The sequence below is a fragment of the Lacerta agilis genome, chromosome 2, assembly GCF_009819535.1.
Source record: "Lacerta agilis isolate rLacAgi1 chromosome 2, rLacAgi1.pri, whole genome shotgun sequence".
In the NCBI taxonomy this organism is placed as follows: Eukaryota; Metazoa; Chordata; class Lepidosauria; order Squamata; family Lacertidae; genus Lacerta; species Lacerta agilis.
In genome coordinates this window covers 69,528,212-69,542,777 of record NC_046313.1, presented here as the reverse complement: position 1 = coordinate 69,542,777, position 14,566 = coordinate 69,528,212, and the positions used below count along the sequence as shown (strand labels likewise).

General features: G+C 44.9%; 1 protein-coding gene across 1 annotated transcript; it reads left to right on the top strand.

Moving 5' to 3' along the window:
* The first annotated feature begins 4,606 nt into the window (after positions 1 to 4,606).
* CISH (cytokine inducible SH2 containing protein) lies at positions 4,607 to 14,251 on the top strand. The gene is made up of 3 exons (XM_033140623.1): positions 4,607 to 5,469; positions 11,920 to 12,146; positions 12,945 to 14,251. Exons 1-3 carry the CDS (start codon positions 5,423 to 5,425, stop codon positions 13,439 to 13,441), a joined length of 771 nt encoding a protein of 256 aa, XP_032996514.1. The 5' UTR covers positions 4,607 to 5,422; the 3' UTR covers positions 13,442 to 14,251.
* The last annotated feature ends 315 nt before the right edge of the window (positions 14,252 to 14,566 follow it).

Here is a 14,566-nt window from a genome sequence, read left to right as displayed (position 1 = left end):
ATGTCAGCAGCAATACAGCCAGCAGACATTTAACCTGGAGGTAATTTGCAGAGCTTAGAAGCCTGATGCATTAAACATACATGTGGTACAAACAATACGACTGCAAGTAATTCCTAGAAAATAGTTTTTGAGGCATGAACTGTTACTGGACTAAAAACTAGAATCATGAAAATATGACCAGACAATCCTTTCATTATGTCTGACAAATGCAAAAGCTTTCATACTTTCCTCCCACCAACAGGAAGAGAAATAACATGTATTTCTGAACCAATTAGAGAACTAGTCTGTAGAACATTCAAGCTACCCAACTTGAGTGTACACACACATACTGCTGTCACAATTCACTCCCTTAAAAGGTTAATCAAAGCTACTGAGCTATTAACCATATTCTCAAGGAGAATGAGCATGAACCCTCACCATGCACAGCTGCAAGTCATTTGTCAGATTCTGACTACTAGATTGCGCTTTGCTAACAAGTCTAGGAAGTTTGCAGAAGCCAATAGAAAGCACCTCTGCTATACTTTCAGGTTCATAATCAGCTGGAGTGATCGTAGCATTTATGTGTCTATAATTTCAAAGAACTCCACTTTGAAATGGGAACAGTGTGACTTTATGAAAGGTTAATTGGGGCTGCGGGAAACAACAGCCTTCACACAGCTCATTTCAAAATGTGATCTGGCTAATTGGCTGCTTTTCTTTCACTGAAACGAGACCTACCGGTATTTATGAGTGTGAAAGAACAGACTAGCTACCCACGAGACACTGAAAGACAGGTCCCAAACTGGCTCCCACAGCAGCAAGGCTCTGCCGCCTTTCCGCCTGTGCTAAAGGTAAAGGTAAAGGGACCCCTGACTGTTAGGTCCAGTCTGGGGTTGCGGCGCTCATTTCACTTTACTGGCCAAGGGAGCCGGCATACCACTTCCAGGTCATGTGGCCAGCACGACTAAGCCGCTTCTGGCAAACCAGAGCAGCTCACGGAAACGCCATTTACCTTCCTGCTGGAGCGGTACCTATTTATCTACTTGCACTTTGTGCTTTCAGACTGCTAGGTTGGCAGGAGCAGGGACCGAGCAACGGGAGCTCACCCCGTCATGGGGATTTAAACTGCTGACCTTCTGATCAGCAAGCCCTAGGCTCTGCAGTTAAACCACAGCGCCATCTGCGTCCCCCCTCCTGTGCTACTAGGGCCTAATTCCTGGCACATGCCTTGCAGACTAAGCTCTGTTTCTCAAGGGTGCCATGTAGGCTTCAATAGCAAGCTGGCAAGGATCAGTCTGGCTCCACCAACCAGCTTCAGAATGTGATTTTCAGTCACAGCAGGGCCTTGCCCTCCTCTCTCATGCTAATCTTACCTATCTTGAACAATGTTGTCCACTGGATTGTGCCACTGGTCCCATTAGACTGACTGCTACTTTCAACCCCCTAAACCCTGAAACCTGATTACTTGGGGCCTGAGACCTCTTGAATCAGGAGAATAACAACATATTCACACACACCCTCCACGAGGGTTTCTGCACACAGACTGTTCTGCTGATGCTGTTACATTATTGACACATTTGCAAAGGCTGCTGTCTTGGAGTCAAGAAACTTGATCTCCCAAAGGCCTTCGTTTGTATCCTCCTGGACTTAGTGGGATGGGTATTGGAGGCACTGTATTATGGTGGTTCATTCATAACTTCAGGGTTGTGTCCAGACAGTAGCACTGGATGAGTGCTCCTCGCCCCCCTGGTACTTCTGCTATGGGGTTCCGCAGAGTGCTATTCTCCCTCAGTGCTATTTAAAAAGTTTTAAGCCATTGGGCGCGGTCATTAGGAGTTTTGGAGCAAGGTGTCATCAGTACACTGATGATACACAGCTCTACTTCTCCATAACATTGGAATCAGAGGTGTTTCAGTTGTTTTGCTGACAATTCTAAAAGATCCAGGTAGCTATCAGCCTGGATATATAGCAGAAAAACCACAGAGGAACTACACACACACACACACACACCATATTCAGGTGAACCTCATAGTATACAGAAATACAAAACATTTTCTTTTCTTTCAAATAAAAGGCAATGTAGAACGAAGTCCATTGTGGAACAAACAAACAAACATGTTCAGTGGATTCCAGGAGCTATGGAGTGTTGAGTGACAGTCAGAAAAGAAAACCGATGGCAAGGAAATGAATTTGTCTGTTTGCAAGGCACAATCTTGCTACAGAGTGACGATACACTTGACCTTGTGAAAATTAAATATGAAAGAGATCTTTTAAAATACTCTTCTCTCAAGGAGGAAATTCCTCTCAGAATGGATTTCCAGATTTGTCAGAATGTGCAGGATCAATTCACATGGAAAAAGCGGCAATGTCTTCCTGGGAACCTTGAAATGCAATCTGGCAGTGGTAGTTCCACATGTCGTCTGCAGCAGTATGCCGTGGACCTCTGGTTATTTTCACTACTCCACTGCAAGCCACACAGCAATGAAAACGTGGACTTCAAGATGGGAGGGATTCAACTAGCAAGCCTCACCAGCAGAAGCCAGCACAACGGCTTTTGCTAATGCAGTGAGGGGGTGGGGGATCAGGAGCAGTGCATAGTGAGAGGAGTAGACAGATAACACCATCAGGCTAGCAGAAATGCTTGTGCCGATGGAGTGATCTGCCTAGTGCTATACTGAATTTTATACCTGCCCTTTAATAGAATGAGAAAACCTTGTTATATATGCACTCTTGAAAACACACCATCGTAGCCCAGTGTTGCCTGTTCTGAGTAGTAATGACTCCAGTCTATGGTCTCAGGAATGGGTGTTCTCCTGCTTTGCCACTGAGGTCTTTTAAGTGGAAAGCCTAGGAATTCAATTTAAGGAAAGTCTAAGCTCCCTCTCAGCCAGGAGGGTTTGAAACCACAACCCCATAGACAACAAGCAAACAAGTGTGCCACAATTAGTCCAGTGAGTCATAGGTGGAATAGCCTCCACATTGTGGCATTTCAAGCAGCCAGCACATGGCTGCTTATTCTTTGAACTGGGCCCGGGATGACATTCTCATTCAACTCTAAAGAAAGCATGTGAAGAATCACGGCCTTTGGCCTCGACTCTCAAAGCAGCATCACGGTGCAAGTCTCATGGGCTGCCAGCAAAGTGCTTTGGGGAAAATAATAGACCTTGTACTGCCTGCAACTAGGCAAGAAAGTTTATTATTTTGTGGGTGACTATACTATATACCTATAGGGACACGGGTGGCGCTGTGGGTTAAACTACAGAGCCTAGGGCTTGCCGATCAGAAGGTCAGCAGTTTGAATCCCCATGACGGGGTGAGTTCCTGTCGCTTGGTCCCTGCTCCTGCCAACCTAGCAGTTCAAAAGCACGTCAAAGTGCAAGTAGATAAATAGGTACTGCTCCAGCGGGAAGGTAAACGGCGTTTCCGTGTGCTGCTCTGGTTCGCCAGAAGCGGCTTAGTCATGCTAGCCATATGACGCAGAAGCTGTACACCGGCTCCCTCGGCCAATAAAGTGAGATGAGCGCCGCAACCCCAGTCGTTCGTGACTGGACCTAATGATCAGGGGTCCCTTTACCTTTATACCTATCTAGATCTAAGACACATGACTCACTCTCATTCAGAAGTGACAGTGTGGGATGCTCCATGCTGAGTAGTTTGCTATCAAGGGCACCTTAAGGTGTGATCTTCTGGGCTTATTACCACCTAGTTCTATGTAGAGCACCCTACTGGATATTTAGGATGTCTTGAAAATAAGGATTTCAGGTTGTTTAAAACAAAACAAAACAAAACAATCAGGTTATGGTTGGGAATGGATTAATAATAAAATTGTGAGTGTCCCCCCTTAGGCATCTCAAATACACCCCACAATTATTGTTTTATTTTTGGGGTGGCTTGTAACTATTTCAGGTATGACATTTGTTGCGGTGTGTTCGATTCACCCCCAAGCTTTATGAAGTTGAACTTGAAAGGGGGGAAATCACGACAGTATTTTTTTTTAGTGGGATCTGTGTGATTACGATCTACTCTTGAATTAAAGAAAGAGCGAAATTCCGGGAAGGAGACGTGCCTTTTCTTTCAGCAGCAGCAATGACTCCGCTTTCTGCAGAGGGTTTTAAAATTGCTCTCGTACAACTATTATTTATTTCCCAATGCAGCGCCAGGAAGAAACGTGGGGTGTAAATCATAGGCTTTTTCAGAACTTCGGCGGAAGGAAACCATCAGCTTAATGAAAGAGGCGGCCGACAGCGGCCGACTCAAGGCAGGGAAACGTGCTCGAGTCCTGCTGCTGCTCCTCGCCCTGACTGAGCTGCCTGGGAGCCTCCAGAGAGAAGCGGCGGGCGCTTGCCCCCTCTTGCCAAATGGCTACTAGCAACGTCCGCCAGGCTCCCCGCCGCTGCCTCTCCCGCCCTTCCTTTTCTGCCTCCGCGTTGGCGTGCGGGTTTCTCCGCGTGTCTACTGGGCTGGGATCATTGCAGCATCCGACGTCATCCGCCCCTGATTGGCAGGGCTCCGAGGCCCAGCCCTGCCCTCCTTCGCTCTGATTGGCAGATGGACACGGTCCGGCCCCGCTTTCCTGGAAAGTTCTTGGAAATCTATCAAAGGTATTTCCTTGAACGTAGAGAGCGGCGGCAGCCGCCAATGCTGGATAAGGCTGAAAACAACCAGCAACTTTTTCAGCTCGATCCCTTGAAAAACACAGACGGATCTGTTTTAACCCTCTCCCTTTCCAGCTGTGGGATATTTTGGTGATCTGTTGGGGGGATTATTTTAACGCCAGGATAGCAAGCCTGACAGCAAGGTCTCTGCTACGGACGCATCTATTTATATATTTCTCTTTTTTGTTGTTAATGTCGCACAGTGATGTGAATACAATACAATTCCAGGAATCAACCACTTCCTGGAATAGATTAAAAGGGAGCAAACAAAAGATTACTTAGTAGTGGCTTTCCCCCCCTCCCAGAGCTTCAAGATTACTTCAAGAGCCAGCGTCGAGGCGAGCTGCAACTCTCTCTGCTCACTTCTTCCACGCGTTTAAGACTTGAGAGAGATTTATTTATTGAGACGTATTTATTGATTTTTCTTTCGAGTTTTTGCTGGTGATTTTATACGCCACCGGGAAAGAGATTTCTTTCCTTCTCTCATATTCTTTTCTTTTCCCTGTGTAATTTAAAAATATATATTTTCACCTCGGCAAGAGTTCAATGGAAAACTGCTAAGGTTACGTACTTTCTGGAGCAAAGACTTTCTGGATACCTCAAACTGTCTGCTTTTCAGCGAGTGATCTCCAAGGTGCTTTTGAGAAGGCTTCTGGGTCTTCATCCAGCCTTCTTTTTCCGAGTCACTTACTGGCCGATTGTGGTACCTCCTGTTTGGGAACAAAGACCGACCATAAAGAAGACAACCAAAAGAGGGAGAGCTTTCCCCCCAGTTTCCCAAAGACTTGATGCTCTTTCCTTGGTCCTGGACTGACATGATCCTCTGTGTTCAAGGGTAAGATCCCTCAAAGACTTTACAATTTTATTATCCCACTTTAAAAAGTACTGAAAAGGTATTGTGGAACAAGTCCTCAAACCCCTTTTTCTTTAAATAAGTGATTTCAATTCAAATCAGTGTGTGTGTTTAAGTTACTTCATTTCAGTTGAAGGTCACCCTTTGCGCAGGTTCCCATTTAAAAAAAAAGGTGCTGCATGTTTACATCAAGTTATCTTGAAAGAGTTAACAAAATTCAATACGCTTTTAAAAGAATTGGAAGGAAGAGAGTTGCTGTTTCTATTGTGTGTGTTTGATTAAAGATGAACAGTGCGATCTTGTACATGTCCACTCAGGGAAAAAAAGTCCCACTGAGTTCAGTAGGCCTTACTGCTAGATAAGTGGGCATGCAATTGCAGGAAAAAGGTTTTATAATCCTACTTAAACTGAGAAGCGGTGTGTGGGGATCAACTGGAAGAGAATTCCAAACATACAGAAAATACTCTTGAGTTGGTACAGAACAGTTTGCTGTGAGTAGTAACGGGCTACTGTTTTAACCATCTTCAGATAATTGGAAAAAAAAAACCCACTGCAAAAATATACATAGATTGCTGTAACTGATAATAGCTTATCTACCCAAGAGTCTCTCTCTCTCTCTCTTGTGTGTGTGTGTGTGATGTATACATGGCACGCTGGTCACGCAACTATCTACAATGATACTGCATTTGTGAAACTTAAGAACAGCACAATTTTTCAGTTTGACTAGATGTATCCCACTGTTCTTATTATCACACCAGTGAGTCCCAACGAGAAGTCATACTCATGCTGCCAGACTAACATTTTCAGTTGCTTCAGACATCAAGGGGTGGTACCTACCTGCACACTAAGACTGCATGTTGTCTGACATTCCACACTCAAGCAATGTAAAATACTTACCTAGTTATAGTCATTAAGAGCTATGCCATTTAAAACTATTCCAAAAGAGAATCTAGAAGTTTTTGCCCCTTTCCACTCTGGCAAAGGTGGGGGTTTCCACCTCCTCTATTGCTTCTGTGTATTGCTGGCTAGACACCACAATGATTTTCCGATTTTGTTGTTTTCATTGCTAATATTTTCTGTTTGTGTGATTTAGTCTTTGTCCTCATTCACGCCATACATTTAAAGCACTACGAGACCACTTCAGTCATGGCTTCCCCCAAAGAATTCTGGGAGTTGTAGTTTGTTAAGGGTGCCGAGAACTGTTAGGACACTCCCCCCCCCCCCGCAACAATTCCCTGAGTGATTTTACAATCAATCCCTCTTCACAGGGAACTGTGGGATGGGAGGGGAATAGGGGTCTCCTAACAACTTCCATAATTCTTTGGAGGAAGCCATGACTGTTTAAAGTGGTATCATATTGATTTAAGTGTAAAGCATTTAAAATTGCTTTAAATGGTGTGCCTAATTTTATGTTTTAAATAAAGTGCCAGTAGCATACAGTATCTGGTTCCTCTTCCTCCGTTGGTTCACAGTTCATTTGCTTCCTGTGCTGGCTTTTAACCTGGGGCTTTCTTGTACTCTAGAATTTTGTGCAGGTTAGAAGTCACTTGTCTCCTGCTCACTTAAGCAGAATTCCCAAGGGAGAATAGAAAAGCACTCAATAAAGCACAGGGCTGGAGAATTTCCTGAATCTTCCTATCTTGCCATTTAACTTTGGTTTACTGGAGAAGTAAGCAACTCCAGAACTTTCAGCTTTACTTTCGGTGCTGCTAATTTATTTTTTATTCCCCAGAACTAATAATTTCTGGAGAAGGTTTGCAACCTTTCTTTAAAACTGTGGAATGCCTTTCACATTTTCCTAAGTATCTCAGCTTGAGAAGTATACCGGTTGTTGTGTTAATTTCTGATTAAATAGTTGTTGTTATTTTGACAGGTTCACCATTCATTAATATAGAACTAGCTAATGGACCACATGGCTCATGTCTCTTTAATCCTAGAAAGACTGACATTCCCCCCAAGGGGCCCAGGTGATAGACACGTGGTTCATCCTCAGAACAAACCTGCAAAGTAGATAGATCCATTGGGCTTCATGGATATTAAGTAGAGATGTGAATGATCAACTACAGCACACTGGTTCTCAGTCTGTGCCCTTCCTCTGAGCAACCACACTTTGATGATGTAGAAGCTTTTCTGATACTCCCTAACCTCTTTTTGCAGGAAGGGTACAATTTCATTTTTATTATTGTCCTGTCTGCCCTATGTTTATGCCCAGTCTGCCTCAGTTTATGTTCCTCTCAGATCGTATTTAGAAAGCTACTACTTCATTTGGCGTGAACATTTTTACCTTCTTATCTTCTTGCACACCTACTCAAAGATCTTCCCCGGCTTACTACTCGCACCAGCCTTTCTCGTATTCCCAGTTGCACTGGCGGAGGAAGGCGGGTGGGGTGTGTGCAGTGCATACCGGGTGTCAGCCACGAGGGCGGGTGACATCGCTGCGCCCCACTCCCCACGCTTGCCACGCAGGCAGCAGGCGGCTAGGGACACTTGCCACGAGGGTGGTAAGCGTGCCCCCACACTTGCCGTGCTGGCGGCTAGCCCTGCCCCAGAGATGTTTTCAGTGACTCACCCACCCACTCTCACACGTCTTCATCATTCCTTCTTTGCTGCAAATGCCTTTCTGTCACACCTTGGAGCCCTTCACTTAGTTGAAACACAACGTTTCACTCTTGTCTCCCTTTCATACCCTAGTTAAGGAGCCAGGGTGCATGGGCTGCAAGAACTGTTTCTCCAAGGAAACCGAATGCAGGGAAAGACCTAGCAAAAAATTGTATTAACATCACAGAGCACAGCACCACTCCCCCTGCTGCAAAAACAAGGGGCAGACTAGAATGCTTTAAAAATGTTATTTTAAAGAAGGGACATGTGTTGTAAACTCCACAAATAAGATATAAAGGACTGCGATAGGGTTATTTATTTGTGCAAACAATAGAGGCTTGGGGTCCCCTTTGGTAGTTACAGAGGAGACAGTTTCCACCATGCCAGGCCCTTTGCCCTCTCTGCCTAGTATTTGTAATCCCAGCAAGCGGACCTATGGTTCAAAGAAGCCCATGCCAAGTATCCAGTTCAGAAAATAAGATGGGTTACAGGGCCTCATGCCCTCTTCTCCTTTTGGCCAAGAAACTCTGAGGCCTTTTGAGCCTGCCAGCTGGAGTGGTTGTTTTGTTAGCTACTATCTGGGGTTGGTGCGTAAGGCTAGCTCGTTGTCCGTTTGCTCATATGAGTGGTAAACATCCATCTCCAGGCGGGTGAGAGGAAAGGACAACGACGTTACATCTTGTGCAAGAAAGATGAAACCACGCAGCAAAAAGCAGAACCTGATATTATTAGGATTTCCCTCCACCCTTACTATCATAAGCATATATATGTCAGCTTATTAGGAACTGATTTGGCCATTCTGTTCCTATAATATATGGGACAGGGTTTCCTAATAATCTCTTGGTTTTTTTTAAAATCTTTATTTATTATTCTCATATGAGCCATTCAAATACAGTGGTACCTCGGGTTACATACGCTTCAGGCTACATACGCTTCATGTTAAATACTCCGCTAACCCAGAAATAACGCTTCAGGTTAAGAATTTTGATACAGGATAAGAACAGAAATTGTGCTCTGGCGACGCGGCGGCAGCGGGAGGCCCCATTAGCTAAAGTGGTGCTTCAGGTTAAGAACAGTTTCAAGTTAAGAACGGACCTCCGGAACGAATTAAGTACGTAACCAGAGGTACCACTGTACATATAGCTCTGCTGAGTTTCACAAGCAAAGCAATGCAAAAACAAAACCCAGACTGAGAGCTTACAGTCTAAAATAGACAAGGAAGAAGATGGAGGAATGGGTGACAGAGACAAGGGCCGCAAGGGATTTATGGGCACAGATGCTTAAACTTGATTCCAGTTGGGAACGAGAATTAAAGGTTATGCCGAAGATTTAAATATTTAGGTTCCTACGCATGCAGCAGAATTCCCAGGACTGCTCAACATTTCCCTCATGAACCAGATATTTCCGAAAACAGACAGGCACTTTCGTTTGCAAGGACGAACCCTCCTACCTCATTATCTCTAATTCTGTGGGGCCCCACATCTCCCCTCCCACAGAAAAGTGTTAAGAACAAAGCAAATTCAGGTAATTGTGACATTCAGTGACATATCTCTCTTCCCCGTATGGGTGGAAGTAAAATGAGTGCATCACAAAAGAGAAAATATCAGTCCAAAGTGTACAGTATTCCCTATTACAGGTAATCTTTATGGACTGCCCGTTATAGTAACATTCATGTCCAATGATGGACCTGAACCAACTGAATTTGGAACGGAGAACTCCTGTAACAAAGCCTTGCTGGCAATTACAGCTACTTCCTGCCTTTGCACTTTATTAGTCATTTACTACCATCATGCAAATTACTGATATGTTCAGATTTGCCGGTTGCTGTCACACCCACTTTGGAGAGTAAAGTGGTTACACAAGGTACAATGAAACTAAGAGCCCGGGCCAACATACGTAGGTGTTTTTGTGAAAGGCAGCATTAGAAAAGCTACGGAGTGGAACTGAATTGAGACACTGAGTTGGCAAATGGTTCTTGGCCATGGTTTGCCTGAGAAGGGCTTTGTCTCATGGTTATGGAGGAAAGGTGTGGCCCACTGCAAAACTTCAGCACTGTGAATTTCTAGCAATGTCTAAATTTAGCACACAAATCATATTTGTTACTGTACTGCCTGTCGCCTTGCAGTGGGTGTGTTCCAGATAAGGTTTTTGGGTTTTCATGCATTTCCCCTTTTGGGGAGGTGCAAAGCTTGCAGCTGAGAAAACAATTACTGTACTTAAAAGAAGAAAAAAGATATTTACATGCGCATCCCTTGCGGGTGATACATGCACTTTTCTCTGTGATTTTTTGTTGACTCATCTTCCATATTCAACTGAGTTAATTGAAGGAAGCCAAGCAGCAAGACCACCAGGCTATGTAGAGGGAAAAAATAACAACCAGCAGAATACCGATGGGATAGGATGGATATGTAAACTTATCCGTTGTTTTCATCAAGGTGTCGTTGACACTGCATGCAATGTATGCCATGGGTTGGGGTGGTTTTTTTTAACCAACGAAGTGGCAGGCTGTACAGCCAAAGCAGAAAGGCCTTTTGCAAATGGGACTCAAACATTTGACTTTGCAGCACTGGATTTAGGGCAATGCAGGCCATTGCCCTGCACGGGGATGCTAGGCAAAATCATTCTTCTTTAACCAGGCCTTTGGCCAATGCCCTTTTAAAATGTGTTGTGGAAGTGGGGTGGGGGAAATTATTGGGTTGTCTTTGTTTTTATTACCCATTTCCTGTTTTTTATATTGTAAATTTATGCCCTGAGATCTATGGGTATAGGGCAGTATACTACTACTACTACTACTACTAATAATAATAATAATAATAATACGCAGAGTGAAAGAGGGGAGTGCGCCCAATTTTGTCCTCACTCAGGGCGCCATATTACCAGAGTCCACCCCTGTTGCCAGTTCCACAGGTGTTCAGACAAGTTCACTTGGGGCTAATGAACGAGCTTCCAGTTTGTATTTCCTGATGGGTGCAGTCTTGTGGGTAGCTGGAAAAAGGTGGTGGGACATGGAACTGGCAGAGGAGAAGAGGGGCCAGACAATAAGTGTAGCAAGAACAGATCTGACTGTAGGCTGCCTGTAAGTGTATATGCTATTCTTTGACTCTTCAGCTCTCAGAGATGTTGCGTAACACATGTGTACACACAAAATCACTTCAACACTTTCCCCTGCACATGTGTTGATAATTGTTCTTATTCAGGCACAGTAATGTTGGAAATGCAGTAGAAAATAGAGCTCTATATTTGCAAAGCATAAGAGTGGATTTTAAAACTTACTCCAAATTTCTCGTTTAGTGCATTTGATTTTTAATGGGATATATTCAGGGAATCAAGTGAAGTTCTATATGCATCTACTCAGAAGTAAGTGGATTCAGTGAGACTTGTTCCCAGCTAAATGTTTATGGCTTGCAAATCAAAGAGAAAGAAAAAGACTGGGTCTATAGGACAGAAAAGCCACAGGCATGGAAAGTGTTTGAGGCTGCAATCCTATATACAGTAATCTGGGAGCAGTTCCACTGAACTCAATAGGACTCTTTCTGAAAAGAAATGCATAGGATTGCGCTGTCAGTTATCTTCTATCTGGGGACAAGCCTGCACGACCTCATTTATGGTAACTCAAAAGCAGATCCCACTCGCCTCAGTGGGTCTTAGTGCTTTGTGTGCTTATTATCAGTTAAGTGATGTGCATTTCTTCCTCCCCCCCCCCTCTGTTTACCTGCTTGTGCAGTGTAAAAGGCTGTCACAAGGGTAGTACAGTAGGACGCAATGCGGTGATGCGACCTGGTTGCCAGGCAAGGTAAAGAAAACAAAACTAATTCTAAATGCCCTTCCTTTCAGATCCCATCCTTTGCTGGCAGAGGAGAAGATCAGGAGCCTATCGCTCGGGGGCCTTGCAGCGAATCTGTCAGAGCAAGTCATGCAGCCTCTGTCAGTCACACCCTTCCAAGAAGAGCCTGCTCCGCCCTTCGTGGCACCCACACTGGACAACAGCCCGCCTCAAGCACGAGACCCAGAAGAGGATCTGCTATGCATTGCCAAAACATTTTCCTATCTACGGGAATCTGGTAAGAGCCCTCGGAGACTCTGTAGTGGAGCATGCCATGAGTGCTAGAGTTGCAAAAAACAAGGAAGTGGAAGCATTCATGCAGTTGATTGGCAACAATGACGGTTGAAAGCTGCTTGCAGTGGAGAAACGGATGACACACCAATGGATGGCAATAGCGACTAAGGGTCACAGTTCAGAAGGGCATTATGAGAACCGGTTGGCTTTTTCATTAGATCTCAGTGCAGCCAGGCAAATGGCACCATGTTCTTCGAAAAAGCTGGCTTGGGGAGACTGGACCTGCAGCACTACACCATGAACCCCTGCTTAGCACTTTGGGACTTACCTTTGAGTAGACATGTGGGCTAGTGGGTAGAGGGTCCAGCTTGGGAAAATGGGATCTGGATTCAAATCCATATTCAGCCACAAGGCTACCTTAGACTGTCAGCCTGGATAGGTGGGGAAATCCCATAGAAGCCACCCTGAATGTACTGCAGTGTGCAATAGTAAACAAATGCATCTCCTTTCCCTGTATCACTTTCCGTTATCATCGTAGATCAGGGTTTTCTAAACTTGGGTCTCCAGCTGTTTTTGGACTACAATTCCCATCATCCCTGGCCACTGGTCCTGCTACCTAGGGTTGATGGGAGTTGTTGTCCAAAAGCGGCTGAAAACCCAAGCTTGGGAAACCCTGTTGTAGATCCTGCACTGAGCAGGGGGTTGGAACAGAGGACTTCCAGGTCCCTTCCAACCCTAATATTCTTTGACTAGTTTGTACTTTTTCTTCTATCTGTTTCTTATCTCTCTGCCTCTCTTCTAGGCTGGTACTGGGGCTCTATCACAGCCAGCGAAGCCAAGCAGCAGCTCCAGAAGATGCCCGAGGGGACTTTCCTGGTACGGGACAGCACTCACCCCAGCTACTTGTTCACCCTCTCAGTCAAGACCAACCGAGGCCCCACCAATGTGCGCATCGAATATGCCGACAGCAAGTTCCGGCTAGACTCAAACTGCCTTTCCAAGCCTCGCATCCTGACCTTCCCGGACGTGGTCAGTCTGATCCAGCACTACGTTCTTTCCTGCACCGTGGAGAGCAAGAGCGACGCACCTTACCCACCTCCCATGCCTATGCCTCCTATGCAGAAGGAGGTCTCGGCCGTGCACCTGAAACTCATCCAGCCTCTCAAGCGCAGGGACAGCCCTCCCAGCCTCCAGCACCTCTGCAGGCTACGGATCAACCGGTCGACTGCCGAGACAGACCAGTTGCCTCTACCAAAAAGAATGAATGACTATTTGAAACAGTACCCTTTCCAGCTTTGAGGGCGCTGCTGGTTTGCCTCAAGAAAGACTATAGAAGCAATTTTTTTAAAACAACAACAACAACTATATACATTAAAAAAAAAACCTGATGGGACAGTGATGGGGCTTTGTCCCCCTGACATGCTGTGGTATTATTTTAAGTGGGCACAGTAAGTTAACGGCCAGCGAAAGAGATGGCATCCATTACACCCTCCCCATATTTTCTCCCCAGCTATCCTAATTCCATTCCTGTGCCAGGAGGAGGAGGTGTTGGAATTGGGGCCATTCCAGTGCCCAAGCCTCTTTATTTTCTGACTTTGTCTTTGAGGAAAACACACTTGGCATGTGCACACTACTTGAATTTCAGAGTTACCATCACACCAGGAATGTCGAAGCATTGTTACTGTCGTTATTTATATCCATGGTAGCTTTTGTTCTTTTTCACTACTACTAAGTATAATTTAGATTATTACTGCTATTATTATTACTACGTTTGCTTCTTTTTCAAACAAACCTGTAGCTATCCATAGTTACCCTTGGGGGACTTTGAATATCGACCAGTTAAGTTGTCTTGCTGTAGCCTTCTCCTTAATCTGTGATAGTGCATTTGTACCCAGATGCCATTGGAAGCCCATGAAAGGTTGACCCTAGTCAGTTGTCAACATCTAGACTTCAGGTCCCATCATCGTAGCACACAGAATGCTTCCTTCCCTCCAAGCAAGCCCATTGGGCTCGGACAAATGAGCGTATTTTTGACTCTTTCTATCTTCCCCTCTTGAAGAGGACACACCCATTCTGAAGTAGCCAATTATATATTAATGATTTGCTTTTTAAAAACAAACAACACAGTGAAGGCTCATGAGTACCCTCTGCATGGGGCTGAAGCATTTGTCTTGGTGGGATGATCCCATCTTCAGTACCCAGACATAGCAAACTTCTACACATATATTTATATATTTATTCCTTCCTTCCTTGCTTTGGAGGAAGGAGCCCAGCAGAAAACAGGGCACCTTACTTCCACCATCCCAATAGCACCGCCAACCAGTCGGTTCTTAAGTTTTTGTGTCACTGCTTTGTTTAGCACCATGTGGCTTCAGAAAGAGCTGGATTCTGTTATTCACTACCTCATTGGCTAGGGGTAGCTTG